Source organism: Anoplolepis gracilipes, chromosome 5 (genome assembly GCF_047496725.1).
Source record: "Anoplolepis gracilipes chromosome 5, ASM4749672v1, whole genome shotgun sequence".
NCBI classification, from domain to species: Eukaryota; Metazoa; Arthropoda; class Insecta; order Hymenoptera; family Formicidae; genus Anoplolepis; species Anoplolepis gracilipes.
This window is the reverse complement of record NC_132974.1, coordinates 13,001,850-13,021,997: the sequence shown is the minus strand read 5'-3', so window position 1 is coordinate 13,021,997 and position 20,148 is coordinate 13,001,850. Positions and strand designations below refer to the sequence as shown.

Below are 20,148 nucleotides of genomic sequence, written 5' to 3'. Positions count from 1 at the left end.
GATGTTAAAACAAAGAGCAGTCACATACTTTCAGTGTATGTTCTAAATTACTTTTTACGTACGGTACTTTCATTTTATGCACTGTCATTAAATAAAGTGAAACCTGAAGGAACAAAGATACTTATAGCTACACAATTCTGTGAAATGTACATACATTTACATCTAATATTTTATATAATACTGTTTTAATTTATGTGAAACAAAATTTTATTTTTTCTTCACATTAAGTGAAAATCATATTATCATGTATTTTAATGTATTTTTGTATTATTTTTATATTTCTTTTGAATATCAATACATGTTTATTTAACAATTCTTAAGGATACAACTATTATATCAATCGCAAGAAATGTTTTAACATTAAAGTCCTAGAATTACTTTCCCGATGTAAACTTTGACAAGCCCTCCAACAAACTGACATATGCCGTGTGCTCATAGGATGTACTTAAATCGATCAGCTTATCTGCAAACTCGTTCGAGATGCCTTTCTCCTCAAGATAGTTCATCAGTAGATCATACAGATACTGGAAAATAAGTAGAGCTTTACTCAATAATTCAATTATCTGATTTATTCTATTATAAATGGCTATAGAAATGTTAAGACTAGCATTATTAAAGACAATTAATGAAAGATGCTAATAGCAATTGAAGAGTTAAAACATACTATTATTTTAATACATCATAAAAAGAGATTATGATCTCTAATTTTAGAAGAACATCTTTTGTTTAAAGATTTATAAATAAAATGATAGTCATGTGGCGCTTTGTGTTCAACATGTGATTCAATATTGAGTAATATTTATTATTATATAGAATTGATTATTAATATATTTAATTATTAATAACAATTATATTAGAATATAAATCTGTTATTAAAGAGTAGATGTCTCATATTAGAAATTAGAATAATAATACTTACACCATCGAGGATCTCACCAGCTACAGAGTACACTCTCTCACTGTGTTCTCCCTCGTACAACGTAATTTCATCGATGCCAAATATATCATCTATAATAAAATATATAAGTATATAATTAAAATCAAGGAAATTAAGAAATATAATAAATTAAAGTGTTACACTTTCAACATTTTATCAGTGATATAAAATCATGATATAATATACAATGAAAGTGTCTTTATATACCAAAGATTAATTATCAAGATAACCAAAACAAAAGCCATCCTGTACTCAACACTTTGGAATAAAAAAAGTTATTACAGCAGATATACATACTGTAACTATCATCAGCACCTGATGCGCCAGGTTGACTGTTAAAGGAACACGTAAAGCCCAAAGTCTGATTGCCCCTGATTATATCTACTGTGAATGTTGGCTTGCTCTTCATTTCACCTATCTCTACATTATCTTGACGAGGATCAACCTCTCCTTCAGCGTCGGCATCCACTGTATGATTCACATTGAAGGAAATATGAATGCTAAGGAAAAATAGTATAAGTATTAAATCTATAGTTTAAATCTAATATGTATATATATATCAAATGTAGTAAAAAGTTTTACCTATCAGTGCCATCTTTTTTTTCAAGATTGACCTCTGCACCATTAAGGGATACTGTAAATCCATCTAATGTTGTTGGAATTGTCTTTAACTTTTGTGCCTTTTTCTCTGCTACTATTTCCTCCGCAAGAAATTCCACTAATTCTTTCTCCGCTGATAAAGAACATAATTAATAAAAAATGAATATACCTAAATATTTCTAATCAATGTGACATGAGTATCATGTAACATAAAATTTAGATATTTTTGTATTAAACAAAATAAATGAATACTAATATTAATTAACAGTATTTTTATCATATTTAAATATGATTAAATTTTATAGCCCACAAAACAAATTTAATTTTAAAAATAATGAAAGAAAAACATCTAAAATACTAATCAACAATTATGAATACATTAAAAAAGAGACAGTAAATATTATAACAATCGTGGATTACTTTTTCTAGGAAGATATACAGAACTAATTCTATAATTTAATTTATAAATTGTTATTATAAATTATTACATTAAAATAAAATTTATAGATATATTTCTGTATTAAACAAACTAAACATATACTTATTGAGACAGTATTTTAATCATATTTAAATTTGATAAAATTTTATAGCCCACAAAGCAAATTTAAATTTTAAAAATAATGAAAGAAGATTGGAAAAACATCCAAAAACTAGCCAACAATTATAAATAAATACATTAAAAAAGAAACAGTAAATATTATAACAATCGTGGATTACTTTTTCTAGGAAGATATAAAGAACTAATTCTATAATTTAATTTATAAATTGTTGATCGATTTAAATCATATCTTGATCCAATTTATACATTTATGTTGCAAGTCAAAAATTTTTATTCGCAACGCGGTAAACATGGACGACCGTCCGAGTGTCTCCAAGACCCTTCGATAAACGTTTGATTTATCCGACGACATCTTCGTAGGCAAATCGATACCTTTTGTATGCGATCTGCTGTAGCACCTACGGCCGCGGAAGTCATGCAATTTGAACGAGGATACGAGCGGTGCGATTTCGGCGGTTCGCCGACTCTCGCACATGTTCCACAGCGCCCTGGCGGGTTGACCGGCGACAGCGGATGACGACGTCGTCGTCGTCGTCGATGCCGAGAGCACGCCGCGTAGAGCCGAGGCGCGTATCGCGCTCCTCACGATGCCGTTCATGTTGACAAGAAATCTAACACAGCGATGAAACGATACAAACTGGAGGAGAGAACGCGATGATCAGCAGCGGCACCAGAGAACGAGATGATTGCGTCACGCGGCTGTCGTTGATCTGACTTCCGGTTCGGAGGCACGCGCGATTTCCGGCGCGAAACGTCCTCTATTCGAGCGGATTTACATGGAGTGCGACTACGAAAGCGATTGACCAATCAGAGGGACGTTTTCAGCAAGCATGTATAAACGTCAATGTCATATGATTGGCTGTCAAATGGAAAGTTCTTCGAGAATTCTTTATTCGATAGCCATTCGTTACGTCCGACAAACTCGTACGATAAATATAACATTCTTAAAGCCTGCATCACGCACGCACGCACATTGGAGTTTAATTAATTAAAATAAAAGGATCGAAAATTTTATTTTTTTATTAATCCTTTAATGCATAATTTGATACGGGCTTTAAGTTATTAGGATTAGGTGTCTTCTGATCCCTCAAAATAATTACGAAAGTGGTCTTTTCATATGGATAGGCCTTAAGAAAACGAACCTCTTACAGGGAGTTGTGGAACGCAACTTGTCAATCGGGTCAATCGTTTGTTTGATAATCATTGACTTCGGCGGGAAGATCAGAGCATACATTACTGAAATTCGGCCATCGAGAAACGCAAAAAGGAGACGTCGAAGGTCAACAATTGTCGAGACCGAAAAATCCACAATCATGTACAAGCTAACAGAAGGATCATTAGAAGTAAGTTTGTCGGAGTTGAATCGTTATTGCGTATAATATTGTCTCTAATTGTGAAATTCGGTCATTTCAGAAAATCATGAGAGGCGTAGATGTCGGAAAACCGATACTTCAAATGTTGGTAAGTATAACTATTAAATGGATGTAATGAACAATTTGACAGAGCTTGATATTTTGACTTTTGGTTCGCGAATTATAAAACAAACTGTAAAATCTGTATTATGAACATAAACGTCATTTTTGTATAGTTGAATCGAGTCAGCAGAATCATTATGCGATTAGGCCTCTGTTCTTACAAGAGAATTATATGCTTTTACAAGAAGCGTATAATTCTCTTGTAAGAACAACAGAAGCCTAATCGCATCATGATTCTGCTGGCTCGACTCAACTATATAAAAATAACATTTATGTTTATAATTCAGATTTTATAGTTTGTTTTGTAATTCATGAACCAAAAGAAGCATATAACGCTTTACCTTTAGTCTTAAAAATTTGTTTTTAAAAATTGATACTTTAGACATATGCAGTTTTATAATTATTTGGGAATATGATCTTAGTATTAAATGTGATTTTACAGGGCTATAAAAAGCTACCAAATTCTGTCAACAAAGATGGTACCATTACTGATCGATATAGATTACTTGTCTCTGATGGACAGAGATTCAATTCATTTACGATGTTGGCCACTCAATTAAATAACCTGATAGAAGAAAATATTTTGACTGAATATGCAATCTGCAAAGTAACAAACTATCATATGTCTTCGGTGAACAATGGTGGCAAGGAAAAGTACTTATCATCTATATTTTACACATTAAAATGCATAAGTAGTAAAAGTTAAGTATATGTTTCTATTCATTTTATTAGGCGTGTAATGCTATTAATGGGTATTGAGGTGATAGTTCCTGGCAGCACAGTTGGACATAGAATAGGTGATCCAACTAACATAGAGAGTACTAAATCAGATGCTGATTCAACTACATCTGATACATCCAAAACTACTCATCAAACTACTCGTCAAACTAGTAAGTACACTTATTAGTTAATAAGTACTACTATTTTGTCAATTATATTCAGGAATAATTTAATTATATTTTATCTTTGTGACACATTTTTGTTATTAAATACAAAATCTGTCTTGTTTGTAATAGATGGTTCAGCTCAGAAAAATACTTCAGATAATTATGGCTCTTCTGATATATGTACTACACCAATTGCAGCATTAAGTCCCTACCAAAACAGGTATGAAAAAAAATTCAATATATATATTAAAATATATTTATAGAGATATAAAAATGTTGTGTAAAGAAAAAAAAATTAATGATTATTTGCATTTATAGATGGGTAATTAAGGTTCGTGTGACCAATAAATCTGCAATCAGGACATGGAGCAACTCTCGTGGAGAGGGTAAATTATTCTCTATGGATCTAATCGACGAGAGTGGCGAAATTCGGTGCACCGCGTTTAGAGATATGTGTGATAAATTCTACGATATGATAGAGGTACGCACATATTTCGCGCAACTAAAATCGGCGACAAATCTTTTTTTTTTTTTTTTTATATAAAGAATTGAGTTATACACGTGGAACGTTTTATTTATGCAGATTGGAAACGTATACTATATCTCACGATGCGCCCTGAAGGCGGCGAACAAACAGTTCAACTCATTGAAGAATGATTATGAAATGACAATGACTAATGATACAGAGATTGTGCCATGCCACGAAAACAGTGAAGACATACCAACACTGCAGTTCAACTTTTCTTCCATAAGTGAAGTGGAAAATAAAGAGAAGAATGATATAATAGGTAATATGTTTATAGCATTTAATTAAATTAATTTTATTAAATTAAAAATAATAAAATTTTAAATATTAATATCTATGTTATTTCGAAAATCAATTCGATTTTTAAAAATATATTCTGATCTTCAATCATTTTTGTATAATTTATATAATTGTTTATATTTCCCGTTTATATCTGTTTCAATCTTTTCCCGTTATTTTTGCCACAAAATTACTTAAATATTAATCGATAATCCTATTTTATAAAGAGTTTCTAGAATATATGATATTAAATGATATAGTTAAAATGAAATAAAATAAGATTGATACACGACTGTCGACTAATTTGGAAATTGTAACGCTGTGTATATAATGCTGTTGTGTTTGTAATAGATGTCTTGGGTGTTGTTACGACATTTAACGATGTGCAACATATTGTACAGCGAAGTACTGGTCGAGAACTTGTAAAGAGAGACGTCAATATTGTCGATGACAGCAATGCAATGGTAAGCAATTTATTGACAAAGCACATTTTAACATTTTGTCATTACGAATCAATAAATAATTTTCTTTTTATGTCAGGTATGTGTCACCCTTTGGGGAAAACAGGCCGAAGATTTTGATGGTTCTAATAATCCCATCATAGCCATTAAAGGAGCGCGCATTGGAGAGTTTAATGGTGGAAAAAATTTGTCCCTTTTAAATTCATCTGTACTCGAAAAGGATCCGGATTTACCGGAAGCACATAGGTACGCATGTAAATAAATTATAAATAAATTTCTTTAGTGATAATTTTTTGCTAATTTAAATAAACTTTTTTAGACTTTATCACAGTTTTTAATCTATTTTAATAGATTCAATGTTAACTGGAAAATAGTCTTATTTTCTATTAAATAAGTTAGAAGTTTTTATTCACTCACAGTTCAGTCACTTTATTCTATAATTTTTAATAATAATTAATATTAATTAATTACATCTTGTGATTCATCTCAATTCATTCCTTAATCTTTTCATAGATAATATGTATTGTTCTTATAACAGTTTTAAAAATAGAGTATAGATTAAGAAATAGATATAATTATAAGAATAATAATTTTTATATAATACATTGCACATTCTACAATGCATATTTCAGATTGCGCGGATGGTATACTACAGTCGGGCATTCGGAGAATGCCAAGTCACTGTCTAAAGCAGGTGGTGGTGGTGGTGATTTCAACTCGCCATTGTACACTTTCCAGGAGGCAACTGAAGCGCGGTTAGGAGAGAAATTAAATATCCCAGATGCTTATACAGTGGTCGCTACTATTAATTTAATTCGTGTGGAAAATTCTATTTACAAGGCATGTCCTATAGAAAGTTGCAAGAAGAAAGTGAGTCTACGTATGAGATATATTTAAAATAATTTATAAATAATCTTATAGAGCAGACATTCTTATCTTTTTCTCCAACATATTTCATATATTTTTTATATGAACTGATAATATAGTTATAAAATCAACAAAATAACTAATTTTAGAGAGTAAAAATTCTATTTTTTGAAAGAAGAGTAATTTAAATAGCATTTTTTCACTGTTATTACAATATTTTATATAAGTGTTATATCATATGGTATAGTAAATGAAAAAAAGGATAAATATTTCTTGAAGAAATTATATTATACTTAATTCTATTAACTTCAACTATATTAACTGTGTATGACAAATATATTAAATTTATTATATAAATTATAATTTATTACTATAAAAGGCTATTCAATTTTAGTTAATTGATCAATCTACCGGAATATTCAGATGCGAGAAATGTAATAGGGACTATCCGAATTTTGCGTATCGCTTGCTGGCAAGTGTATGTATTACATATTTTTTATTTGTTATTTGAAGATATTTTAGAAATCTATTTCATTATTTAACATTTCTTAATGATTCTCATAGATGAACATAGCAGATGCGACAGGCAGTCGATGGATAACTGCTTTCAATGAAGATGCTGAAAAGATTTTGGGCATGTCGGCGCAAGAATTAGGAGAATTAAAGGAGAACGATAATGACGCCTACATGCAAAAATTCGGCGAGGCGAGCTTCAAGAGATTCACATTCAGTTTGAGGGCGAGATCGGAAGTTTTTCAGGTAAGTGATTCAGAATGTGTTTTATCATATTAGCAATATTACTTTCAACAGGTCTAATTTATACAGCAAATTTTTTTTCCACTTTCTGTAATATTGACAATCTAATATTTCATTATATAGGACAAGCATATTTGATTTTCAATTTCCTGACAATTTTTTACCTTTTACAGGATGAAATGAGAGTGAGACACACCTGCGCATCGGTCGCTCCGTTAAATTACAAAACTCATCTGACACATCTGATAGATAGAGTTTCTAAGCTGGTGCATATCGAGAAATTGGAGTCCAACTGAATAAGATTTCATGCGTATAAAAATAAGTTTATCAAAATGAGTTTATATTTTTCAAGTTTGTACGTATAACGTACGATAACCTTTAATATTACCAGTCTATATTTTTATACAGACAACTGTTTATTTCATTTCTATTATGCGATAAAACATCTTCAACATGTAAGTGAAAAAATATGTAAAAGTGTATCATAAGTTGAATTACATCATTCTAATATCGTATTTAATTTCTAAGGGCCCCTCTAATTTTTGTTTATTAATATTAATCAATTGTCAATATCATTTTCCAAAAATGTTTAGAGTTTATGTATTATGAGTGCTGCACGATCTTGTTTATTTTATTTACAGCACGTCTTATAAAATAAAGTTCTAATTTATACATATATGTAGTCTGTTTTTTTAATTATCTGAACTGTAAATGATGCTCATCTTAAAAATTTCAATATATAAATATTACTCTTCTTTTTTTCTTGCTTATAAAATTTCTTATTTATAAAAAAAAAAAAAAAAAAATAGAATTCTAAATTTTTTTCAGAATTATTTTTGACACAAAACAATTATGTAATATTTACTATAAGATTAAGACATCAAATACAGTATATCTGACTGCATTCACTATGCCGTGAATAAACCTTGCGACACGTGTTTGTTCGAGGTCAAGCACGATAGAATCGTGTGAACACAAAGCGAGTCCTTACCAGACAATGAGACGTAACAGCTTGTCATGAAATTGATCGATTTTAAATACCGAGGACGGCTCATTCATTCATTTATTGCAGTTGCTGAATCGGATTCGCGTCTCGGGATTTCGATTTGATTTATTGAAAGATATTGAAGAACCAAAAATCAGCAAGAGTTTATCTCTTATGTAGCATCTGGTTGAACCAGAAAATAATTTTTTAAATATTTTTCATATCATGTAGTTCAATTCTATCATATTTATGCTTAAATTCATTTTTACGCAAATTTTTCAAACTAAATTCGATTGCATATAGTATCTAAGATTTATTGGAATTTATTATACCGTAAATATGTATGAAAATTTTAATTTATAAAAAATCTTATTCCATTGATTTTTTAATCGTTGATAGCATAGATTCATCACCTTGATATATCGTAAATCCTTGATTACGTGCATTTTTGATGACGTAGATTATTAAATTTGAATTCTTGATTCTATAAGTTTGATTGACAGATTGGCTCAATTTTTTAAGACTCTTCGGATTCATAAACTATCTACTTTAAAAAAAAAAAAATGTAACGGATCCTGAGGAAAAATGTGTCGTGAGCGACGTACAATATTTGATGGTTTATTATTTGCCAAGAAGTAAAATACACAGGCATTTGTGTTATAATGATACCGCCGAGGAGAGAGACTTTTTTTCCCTCTTTTTTTTTTTTATACGACGGTATCGGTAAATACATCTAGCGACATTATAATCGGTACTAAAAAGAGAGAGAAGCTGGTCTCGTCCCGTCTCTTTTCCCTGCTCTCTTATTAAATCAATAACTTTACAGTTTACAAATGTGTAACATTTTCCATGCGCCGCGATCTCCTCGCTCTCGTATCATCTCTCGCATCAGTTTTATTCGTCGCCTTCGTTCTTTATTATTTCGGATTCGAGCTTCGAGTGCCTCGAAGACGACACCCTGCACGTCTCTGCACGGTGGTCCCAAGTGTATTTGTCTCTCGCACTCGCATTTTCTCGCTAAGTACACGAAGAGGTGGCACCTCACACCTCGTTTCTCCAAAGTAGGAACCGATCGACGGAACGAGTTCCAATGTCGACATATTTTAGAATCTTTAGATCGATTTTCTTTAATCGTCTAGGAATTCTTTAAGATCAAGGATCACTGAGAATGGATCTCTTGATGGTAAAAGCTACAAGTATATACTACCTTTACTTAAAGATTATTTTAAGATCATCGATACTAACGATGTTAAAAGGGAAAAACATAAATGTGTGTGTATAATTGATAAAGAAGAATGTTGTGTGTGTGAGATCATATTTAATTTGAAAATTCATCGGAAATAGAAATTGAATTCGATCTCGTGCCACCGCGTCGATTCCCAAAAGTATAACGCCTCTAGTCACAAATCGAGGCCGCATATCACATTGCCGGCAGTTCCTAGAGCTCTTTCGAGCTCCGCTATAAACGTAAACATCAAGGTACAATTGTCGCTTAGGAGGTATGGAATTATTCCATATTCGTGTACAGAGTATTTCTGGATTTGTCCAATGTTCAGCTACAAAGATCTTCTCTACTGTCAAATCGACAAGCGATATCGTTATACTACATTATATTGATTAGATTATTTTTATTAAATAGGATATCTCAATTTTTTGTAAATTCTTTAATTTTCAAAATTGTACTCAAACTTTCAGATAAAATTAGAGGCAACTTTGAAATGAATTTATTTATTGCGCCTGTTTTTCAATATCGCAGCAGAAAAACAAAACTCTTTCATTAAAGCATTTGCGTGCTTTTATTGCCAAGAATTACAAAGGTTGTGTAAACTCACGAGTATACACGGATGTATGAATATACCGTTGATTGATTGCTATGGCTGATTGATTGGATTGCCGAACGCAATATAAAGACAAAGTTACAGTTTTTGTTCTCTTAAGAGACGGATTTTTTTTTTAAATTCCCTGAGGCTCGATAAAATTCCATAAGAATTTTTTGCTTTTGCGATATAAAAAAAATTCCCTGGAGAGAGTAGATACTTTATTATAAATATATTTTTAATGTATTTTAAAAAATAAAAATATTTTTTGCATCATTAAAGATCATTGACAGAAAGTGTTCAATTAATTAATTAAAAATTAAAATAACGTTAATTCAATCTGTGACTAAAATTAATTGGACTAATAAATTTTTCCGTCTTATCCTTAGAATCAGATATATCAATAAAAAAAATTAAACAATTCTAAATATTAACAATTACTCGAAGTACAAAAGAGTTGTGTATTGAAACAAACCCTCTCTCATCGCTTTGTTTCAATTTGTCACCAGTCGCTGATGCAAAGACGTTTTCGACAGTCCCAGAAATACTCTGTGCGCTCTTTTACAAAAAGCGGTAATTTTTATTTCGTAACTTCCGGATTTTTTTCCCACTCTTCATGCACTCGCATCGCCCCCCTCCCCCACCCCCCACCCCTCTCTTTTTATTCTCTCGTTCGCGCGATCTGTTTTTTTTCTCACATATACAAACATACGCACTCTTTCTTACCTCGTTCTCCTCTCCTTCCGTTAGTTTTTTAAATTATCATGTGTATCTCTACTCGTCTACCTATCTATTTACCTAATTGCCCCTGTCTATACATTATTTCTGTGTGTGTGTGTGTGTGTGTGTGTGTATGTGTGTGTGTGATTAGATGTACGCGTTACCACATAGACCTGTAGAATCGATATGACTTAATCGTTTGGGAGGATCGGGTAGGTAGGGAGAGGGCTAAAGAAAGGGGAAAACCCCAAATGGAGTTTGGACAATACTCGTAAAATAAGTACTTAATCTCGCAATACGCGGTGATAAACAGTAACGACGAAGTAACAAGTACAATATTGCTCGATCCCGTATTTATATATTTATATGTATATATATATTTATATCTATGTACTCGTTTGTTTATTTATAATATATATATATATAATATGTAATAAAGATACTCTTTCTCTCTCACTCTCTCGCTTGATTAGAGTAGCCATTTTTTGCAACACTCGACTCTTGTTCTACCAGGAGCTATTTAAGAAAGGGCTCACCGCGCTCGCTCTCTACACGGCTGTGTATACATTTGCACAAATATATATATATATATATATATATGTGCAAATAAATGACGTATGTATACCGACCGTTCCGCTTTTGAATCGCGTTATTTCTTAAACTATAGATTTCAGTTGCTCGATTCGGGATCGATTTTTCTTCGAAAAATCCAGGATTTTATCGTTCGCGGAAACTTCTTTTTATATCTTTGTAGTAAATTAAAATTCCGCTCGATTAATCAAAGAATATATAATTACGATATATATGACAATTATTGGGAAAGTGTCTTGAAGATTTTCGAAGAAAAATCCATTCCAAATTGACCAAAGAATCTGTCATTAATGGAATAATAAGATAGAAATGAGACACCCCTGTGTATATACGTCATCTATTTAGAAATATTTAAAATTTTTCTCGACATAAGTGATCACTATAGGCCTAATGATCTCGCACAATCGTGGCACAATCTCTCTCTTTCTCTCACATACAGGCATTCAAATTTTATTTTTCGCTCTCTCTCTCTCTCTCTCTCTCTCTCTCTCAAATTCTCGCGAACCCTTTCACTCCTTTTAAAACACATGTTCGTCCGGCGAAACGTCCGCGAAAGGGCATTTTTCTTCCTTCTTCGAGAGAAAGCAAAGGACAAGCAAAATCGAAAAGGCTATGCAATTATTTGTGCTCAATCTTTATTTTGGCCGCGCCGCTCGAGAGAGATCGATATCCATTATTTTACGACTTATCATTTCCTTCGAAGTTTAAAATAGAGACATCGTAGAAAAAAACCGCCTACGTTGATTAATGATTATTGACTTCCCTCTCGTCGTTGTCGAGCAATAAATCGATCCTCTTTGTATATTTCCAACATGCGTGCAGCTAAAGAGGATAGCAAAAAATCGCGTTACGACAACCGCGGGGATGCAAGAACTCTGACCTGAAATTACTAGGACGGCTAAGTTTACGGTGAATTAGCGGATTAATAGTTTACAAAATTGTCAAGAAATGTCTCTCAAACCTGGAGACGTATATTCGTCAAGTATCGGGTAATAACAAGAACGCGTTCGCTACGTAAAAACGTTTTTTACTGCCCCACTTGGGTAATAAGGGTACGCCAGGATCACGGCGGAATAATTCAGGGATATTCACTACAGGACGATCAAGGGACTCCGACGGATATCGATTCTCGAGCCGCGACAGGCTTCTTCTCCTCCTCTCCTCGTTGTACGATTTAACAAGGTAGGTACGTCGCCCTCGTGTAAATACAGTAATGTACAATCTTTCTTTTTTTGGAGTTAAACCTTACTGTGATTTCGGCGCGATTGGCGCAAAAGGGTAGAATTGGGGAGGGGTGTGGGTGGGGAGGCAAGGCCAACGGGGATAACACCTACGCTCTACGTTGTCGAGTTGTGAATCGAGTTTTAAAAACGACGAAAAAAGAAGACCTCGCTCTATCTACAGCTTCAGCGACTCCTATTTAATCGTATATGGCTGAACGCGTTCTCTTCGTTGCTTCGGTTATGTCTCGATATATTCTTATTTTTCTTCATCTTCTTCTTCTTCTTCTTCTTCTTATTCTTCTTTCTCTTCCTCATCCTGTGCTCCTTCGTCCTCCGCACGCGATTCCACTCCCTTCCTCCTCCAAGTGTCACCGATCTTTCTTTGCGCGCTCCTCGCACGCGGATCCGAGTAGGACACCCGGAATAGAATTCCGAATCGTTTTCGAAATTACTCGAGATTGAGTTCGGGAATAATGTACGTGTATATGTGTGCCTGTGTAATCCATCTTCTTTTTTTTCTTTTTTTTTTTTTTTTTTTTTTTGCCATGGAAGGGAAAGGAAAACAACGAGGTTCTTCGCGGGGAGAACTCGGGGAAATTCGAGAGAGGGAGATTAAGTGTGTCGCTCTTCTCGCGTGCGTATAGATAAAGTGTCAGCTATCGTTGAATATAGCTCTCGAGCGCAATTTATAATCGGAGAGCGATAAATATATAACGAGAGATAATAAATAAAGCTTGCGTGTACAAGAGTATTAGGAATTTTTTTTCTTTTTTGTTGTCAAAGGGAGATAAGTGTAATGATTTTTGTACTGTTTCTCCCTTATCGTCTTTTCAATATATATAATTCCGCTCCAGAGTTGACTGAACCGAGAGGAAAATTGATTAATTGCTGCACTGTTTGTGTGCATTTAATCTTCAACACGGTGTACGTGTACAGACGTATATAAGTGTAACTAACGAGGTATATATATATATATATATATATATATATATATATATATATATATATATTTATTTATTTATTTTTATTTTTTTCTCATTTAAATTTTACCGTTAAAGTTTACGTTAATCCTGCCGACGAAGAACGAAGCTGCTCGCTTTTAAAACGGAGATTAAATTTCACAGCTCTGCCATATATACGATACTCGACATTTCTGCCACGCTAGAGAAAAATTCCATCGGCACTTTGTTGTATGATCGATACAATGAAGCTTCTGGTCTTAAATTAGAGATTCTATATTTTAATATTTAACTTTAAGCGATTCGCTTTGAATCCACGAGGCTTCATCAGCAAATCATCGCCGCTATCGTAAAAAATCAAAAGAGCCCGTTCTTCGGAGATTAAATTTCATTTATGATTATATAACAAACGGTTGTGAAATATAATATTCGGTGGAAAGTTACACCAGGATTTCCTCGGATGCTAAGCTTAAAAAAATTACATTGGAATACTTGAATTTCAAATAAAAAATCAAATTTAATCTCCAAATCTACGACTCGATCTCGCGACATTTGAATTTCGCGTTAACCCTAAACTTGCAGCAGAAACTAAGGAAATAAAATTCAAAGGAAATATAAATATATATACAACAGTACTCATCAATATGACAACAAATTCAGCGTTTATTTTTTACACAAGTTTTTCTTGAGCTGCATCATTTGTAAACGAATCGCTATTACGGTTAAAAAATTCCGCAATTTAAAAGAAACACTTCCGATAACACAAATAAAAATCGTCTAAGAAACATCAAAAATCCATTTACATTACCGCAACTTTTAAACATTGTTCCTCAAAGTGTACTTAAATGCGTACAATCCACACGATTTCTATTTTAAAATTAAAGTAAAAAAAAAAAAAAAAAACAATTCTGATTAACAAGGAAACAGAACTACGTTTTTTTTACAACACTTAATCAAGTTTAGGGTTAAGTATTTCGGCAACATTAAGTATATTTCTTAAGCTTGTTTTCATCAAGCTTATTATTTTTTCTTTTTTTTTTTTCAGACGCGAATGAAGAGACAACGAACGGAATAACGTGAATAAGATAAACCGTTTGCAACAATCGAGTGGACTGTCGAGTGTAAATTGTGCTGAGATTGTTGGTGGTGTCGGTGTTGTTGTTCTTGTATTGTTGTTGTTGTTGTTGTTGTTGTTGTTGTTGTTGTTGTCGGTGGTGGTGGTAGTGGTGGAGGGTGATGGTAGTGATGCTCGTGGCGGCCGACGGGGTGGTCGACAGAGAGTATGGCCGCTTACTTGAGTAGCTGATGGGCTCGCTCGTTGGCCACCTGTATCCTCGTCTCGTTCGACTCGCCCTGCGTGTCAAAGAACAAGAAAAACAAAAACGCAATGTCGTATACGCGAACTGTCAAGGACCAATGTCGATATAAATCGAGGCCGGGAATCGCGAAATGTCATCATTTCCGCGGACTCTGATATATTGCAGATGATTTCTTATTGTTAGAGGAACCTGGGAAAGAATCGTCCAAGATTTTCGTAGAGTGTCAATTTAATTAATGAAATGTCTTTTTCAATCGTAAGACATTAATTTTATTTATCGCAAAAATATAATTTTCAATTAATATATTCTAAGCTATATTCGCTGGAATTAATTTGACAGATTAATTCTTATTCTGTCAAAGTAGGTGTTATATTGTACATTCGCGTGTGGTTTTCAAGAGATTGTGGCTCTCTACGAAAATCTAGAAACGAATATTTCTCAAATCTTCTTACGTGTTTGGTGACAGTGATCGTGACAATTAAATTCGACACGATCATATAAATGTTTCTTTTTTTTGTCCGAAATCCGCGCAGTGCCGCGCGAAATCCGGAAGACGACGAAATTCGCTCTTCGTGTCAAGCGTGTTAACCCGATCGACCTCGTCGGGGAGCGTCGGGGCGTAAGCATCGAGAACGGTTTTAACACAGGGTTCAAAGGGATCAACGAGAGGCGATTCGTCGTCGCCGTCGTCGACGGCGGCGCTCATTCGTGACAATCACAACGAGGATGACAACACGTGACGAGCGTTTTGACAATGTGTACGCGAGTGAGATGACACATCTCAGTGCGATGCTCCATCGCTCGATAATCTCGGTCTACACTAATGCTTTCCTTGTCTCTCGATGATATCAAATTCATCGATCGAGAAGAAATTCGATCTTTAGATCCGTTTATTTATCATTAATAGAAGTACCGTTTTCAAACCACAAGTTACAATTCACGTGGCATTTTTAAAAAATGAATGATATGTAAAATAAAAATGTCCCATGATTCGTAAGCCTGAATTTTAACGACAAATTTGGAGTTGCTTTTTTTAATAAAAGAATCAAGGCATCCTTCATTTTCTTGACGATTGAAAGCCAAAGGCTTCTCACAAATATTTGTAAGAATTTCAGGAATATAAATAAAGATTGTATTTTCATCACATGATCTCTATAAACATTTCAAATTTCCTTCAGAAAGCATCGTGTACCGCGACAATCGAAAAGCTGTTCACTGTACATCGTCGTTGTATCTCGACGAAAGCTTGATAGTAATGATGATTAGTAGAAGTGGCGTGATTATTGATAGTGATAGTTTTTTTTTTCCGTTGTTGCACAGGTTATACTTGCGGATCGGGTTGTGGAGACAACACGCGGGATTGGTATTCGAGCGACAAGAAGACAGCAGAAGGGGAGAAGGTTGGAAAAAACGGGGTAGATTATTTGCAGAACTGGGAATATTCGTGTAATCTGATATTTCAACGTTTTAGCGATAGTAAACATTATACATTCGAATATAATACTACTCGTACATTTCTCGACCATTTTAATAAATAAACATCATATTATATTGTATATTCGAATATAACAGCGCGCAATATCCGTGTGCAAAATGTATATCATTACAATAAACATATAATTAACTTACTTACACACAATTTCTGAAATAAATTTAATTTACATATAATATTTAATAATTAGGCGAATAATTACGCGGCCAATTTTCTTTCTTTAATTCAAAAATATTCAATTCAAATACACACATATTTATAATATATATTCTCGCTCCCCCTCCCCTCTTTCGCATCCAGAATAATCCCAGTCCCACGATCGTGTGTGTGTCAGGTCTCTAAATATGTATTAATACACAATATGTATATAATTTCTTTTTTTTTTTTTTTTTTTTCTTTCTTTCTTTCGTTCAAGACGACATCTCATCGTGATATGCAACTTGGGGCTCGGAGGAGGCGGATACGTGGAGACAGAGAGAAGAGACGCATTTTACTTGAGCAGGGCGTGCGCACGTTGGTTCGCCACGGCTATCCTCGTTTCGTTCGACTCGCCCTGCGGATTATCAGTTTGGGTTTCGGTCATAGAGATGTGCGGTGTGGTTGCGAGTGGGCATTCATGTGTGTGTATGTGTGTGTTTAGTAGTGCGGCTTCCGTTCGTACGATGTAATGCACAATCTCTCGAGTCTTGCGGTATTCGCACGAGGTTTAACCCTTTTCGGCATTATTGCCGCATATCGGATCGCGTAGCAGATTATACCGCGCTTCGCGATAATCCGAGAAATCGTCCCAATATGATAATTAATATTGTATAATACGATTAATCTTGTATTTTGTTGAAAAGAAGCGGGAAAGACTTAATTCATTTTAAATCAAGTAGAATTATGAAAAAATTAATGTTTGTGATTAATGAGACATTTTCTTCCCTACATTTGCTTGTAACTTTTCGATCGATTAATCGTGTTTGATGGACCGTTCAAGATTGTGCACCCACTGTGACAGCCCATTAAAGACCATAATTTTACTTTTTTTTATTTTAGAACACAAATTTTTCTGATTATCTGATGGGAATTTTTTTTACCTGCAAAAGAGTAGGTAAGGATAAATCGAAATAACGCGACTTTTAAAATATGATCTTTAAAGGGCTAACGGTCCTCGAACGATCAACATTTATTGATATCGGTAATGTTATGGAAGAAAAAAAAAATATTGTGACAGTCAATACAGAAAGCGTTGAACGATCAAAGTAAATAATAACACATAACAAAGAATCTAATAATAAAAAAAAGTGAGATAGAAGAAGAAGAAGAAGAAAAATGAGTCAATGTGAAAGGAAATATAAATTTAATCTCAATATAAATATCAGAGGTTGGAAGGTAAATGTCGATGCATCGAATATCGATTATTGAGCTGCGCGTTTAATTCGGGTTAATGCAAACGCCGTAAATGTCGTATATATGGTAAATACGAGTTATAATATGAGAAATAAAATCGATCGGGAGCTCAATAGTAGCGCGTTGCAATAAGTCACAGATAATTATTGAAGTATTACTTTGTACCGCGTTAGATGTGAATAACGAATGCGAATGTTGATCGTTTGAGGGGCGTTTTAGTCAGAGAATTCTGCCTCTTTTTTTGTCTAGGACCTACAGAGGACTATAATAAAAATCCAAAAGTGATAGTACACGGATTCTCAAATATTCTTTTTAAAAGAAAAAATACTTCACAAATTATTACACACATCGTTAGAATAATAAATTCATAATTTATATTTATTTATTATCTTAAGAAAGATGTAACTCTATTTTTTTTAATGCAAAATATTATTTAATTATCAAACAAATTTTTTAGTAATTTAATCTTTTTACACAAGTTTAATCTTGCATCTCTTTATCTTAAAATTGATAATTCAATATGAAAATTTCTATTTTTAATCTGTCAGGAACTTTTTTTTTTTTTTTTTTGAACCGAGAATCCATGGAAAATATCATAGTTTGAGAAAATCTCGTGAAAAAAGAGATAGAAAGAAAGAGGTGGTGCTATAATTGAGTAAGAGAACATAGAAGGCAGGCTGTATCGAGAGAATGATGACCGAGGAATAAAGTGTGCCTGTATAGAATATATCGAAAAGGTGCCGTAGAAAAAAGGGCGATGTCTAAGACGAGGCGGATCATGGCGGCTAAAATCGTGCGATGCGCTTGCGTAAGCATGCGTTGAAACGGAAATTGCTGGGATCATTTTTTTTTTTTTTTTTTTTTTTTTTTTGGGACATTGATATTGAAATTGCACTTTTGTAAGCCGTAACTTGGACTTCCTGTTGAAACTTTAATCTTAAACAAGAAAATCGGAAGAGGGGAGGGAAAAAAATTCATCACTGCATCTTTGCATTTCCGATGTAATTAATAAATGAATAAAATTGAGTGTAAAAAAGATTTTTAGGCAACTAAACTACATGATTAAAAAAATACTAATTTTTTTCTGTATTGTGTTATCAATAAACATATGGTTTTTTATCTTCCGCAGTTGTAAACAGAAGATTTTAACTTTATTTATACCTTTGACGTTATATGTTGTATATTATCGTTTAGGATTAAAGTTTATTCGCAAATTGCAGATGGAAAGGCATCTTTGGAGAGATTTATTATTGTTAGACATAGAGTGCGCTGCTTTTTAAATATCATTTATCCTGGAGGGAAAAGTGAAAAAGAGACGCAGACGGTGACGACGAGCGTCTTTGGATACCTGTCCGAATTAGGATCACACACAAGGATAGAAGGGACAGAGAGAAAGAAAGGAAGAAAGGAAAGACTGATGGAATAGATAAAAAAAAGCGAAAGCGACGACGAACGTGATGTGCATCGCTCTGAGCCTGTGCATTGTGACATACATAGAAATTCGCGTATATATCGAGACACATGTCAGCTCATCCCATGTAATATAATCCAGTAAACATGTGCAAAAATATACTATATTAGTTGCAATTAATTAAATTTACATTTTGCATGTATGTTCAATATATATATTATATTTATACTTTTTTTGATATCTAATTGAATTTTAATTCGATATTGAATATTTCTACGAAAAATTAAATCTTAATTTAATAATTAATAGAGTTAAATTATGAATATATTTATATATAGATGTCAAAAAAATGGACTAGAATCTAATTTGCATTGTGAATTTAAGGATGCGAGAATTAACAGTTTCTCAAGTTTAAATTTTGATTTAAGAAATTGAAAATCCAGAGGTCGAAAATATAAGGCACTTTTTGTAATGCAAATTTAAAAAAATACTTTAATTTTCAGTTTCGATCGAATATCTAATTTTTAATCTTGTAAACTTTCAATTTTTCACATTAATTTATTTTAATTATTTTTTCTTCCAAATAATTGCTCGATATTCGTTGATGGCATTATTGGCAGACGTGTACTGGATGTAAGGAACCTCATCGACATACTGGATTACGCCACAAAGACTACCGCTGATTGTGACATTATAAATTTATCTAAACTTTCACGCGTGATAGGTTTTATCTTGATCAAATGAGCATCAATCTGTTAAACTATTTGTCGTTCACAGATTGAAAGATGAAAAAGCTTCATTTATATAATTAAAACAGTATTTTGCTCTTTATTGTAATCTTTGCAGCTTTATTTTCAGACCATCTGGGGCAATTATTTTGACTTTTATCAAA

The 20,148-nt window shown here is 33.1% G+C and overlaps 3 protein-coding genes across 7 annotated transcripts in view; 1 reads left to right on the top strand and 2 right to left on the bottom strand.

The window, feature by feature from the left end:
• Nucleotides 1–328: 328 nt before the first annotated feature.
• P32 (complement C1q binding protein P32) lies at nt 329–2,798 on the bottom strand. The gene is made up of 5 exons (XM_072892035.1): nt 2,469–2,798; nt 1,520–1,670; nt 1,235–1,437; nt 920–1,008; nt 329–524 (listed from the first exon to the last, which is right to left on the bottom strand). The coding sequence occupies exons 1-5, from the start codon at nt 2,692–2,694 to the stop codon at nt 375–377; spliced, it is 819 nt and encodes a 272-aa protein (XP_072748136.1). The 5' UTR covers nt 2,695–2,798; the 3' UTR covers nt 329–374.
• Nucleotides 2,799–3,263: 465 nt separating this feature from the next.
• Rpa-70 (replication protein A 70) lies at nt 3,264–8,023 on the top strand. The gene is made up of 13 exons (XM_072892930.1): nt 3,264–3,439; nt 3,510–3,557; nt 4,014–4,225; nt 4,304–4,461; nt 4,588–4,678; nt 4,777–4,939; nt 5,042–5,246; nt 5,615–5,727; nt 5,804–5,970; nt 6,357–6,594; nt 6,986–7,069; nt 7,156–7,350; nt 7,521–8,023. Exons 1-13 carry the CDS (start codon nt 3,410–3,412, stop codon nt 7,641–7,643), a joined length of 1,827 nt encoding a protein of 608 aa, XP_072749031.1. The 5' UTR covers nt 3,264–3,409; the 3' UTR covers nt 7,644–8,023.
• Nucleotides 8,024–12,952: 4,929 nt separating this feature from the next.
• Snap25 (Synaptosomal-associated protein 25kDa) overlaps nt 12,953–20,148 on the bottom strand; it is a 39,973-nt gene continuing 32,777 nt past the window's right edge. For 3 of the 5 annotated variants that reach the window (XM_072892939.1, XM_072892934.1, XM_072892938.1), the window contains exon 7: nt 12,953–14,995. In XM_072892939.1, coding sequence (XP_072749040.1) covers nt 14,933–14,995 — 63 coding nt within the window. In that variant the 3' untranslated portion in view covers nt 12,953–14,932. Of the gene's footprint in view, nt 14,996–16,129; nt 17,007–20,148 lie in introns of those variants that run through there. The other 2 variants (XM_072892941.1, XM_072892940.1) reach the window with 1 other exon arrangement.

Coding starts and splice junctions, on each gene's coding strand:
- P32 (XM_072892035.1), bottom strand. CDS start 2,694: ATGAACGGCATCGTGAGGAGCGCGATACGCGCCTCGGCTCTACGCGGC. Junction 1,009..1,234: donor AGGTGCTGATGATAGTTACA/GTATGTATATCT, acceptor ATTTTATTATAG/ATGATATATTTGGCATCGAT. Junction 525..919: donor CTGGTGAGATCCTCGATGGT/GTAAGTATTATT, acceptor CTTATTTTCCAG/TATCTGTATGATCTACTGAT.
- Rpa-70 (XM_072892930.1), top strand. CDS start 3,410: ATGTACAAGCTAACAGAAGGATCATTAGAA. Junction 5,728..5,803: donor TCGATGACAGCAATGCAATG/GTAAGCAATTTA, acceptor TTTTTATGTCAG/GTATGTGTCACCCTTTGGGG. Junction 7,351..7,520: donor CGAGATCGGAAGTTTTTCAG/GTAAGTGATTCA, acceptor TACCTTTTACAG/GATGAAATGAGAGTGAGACA.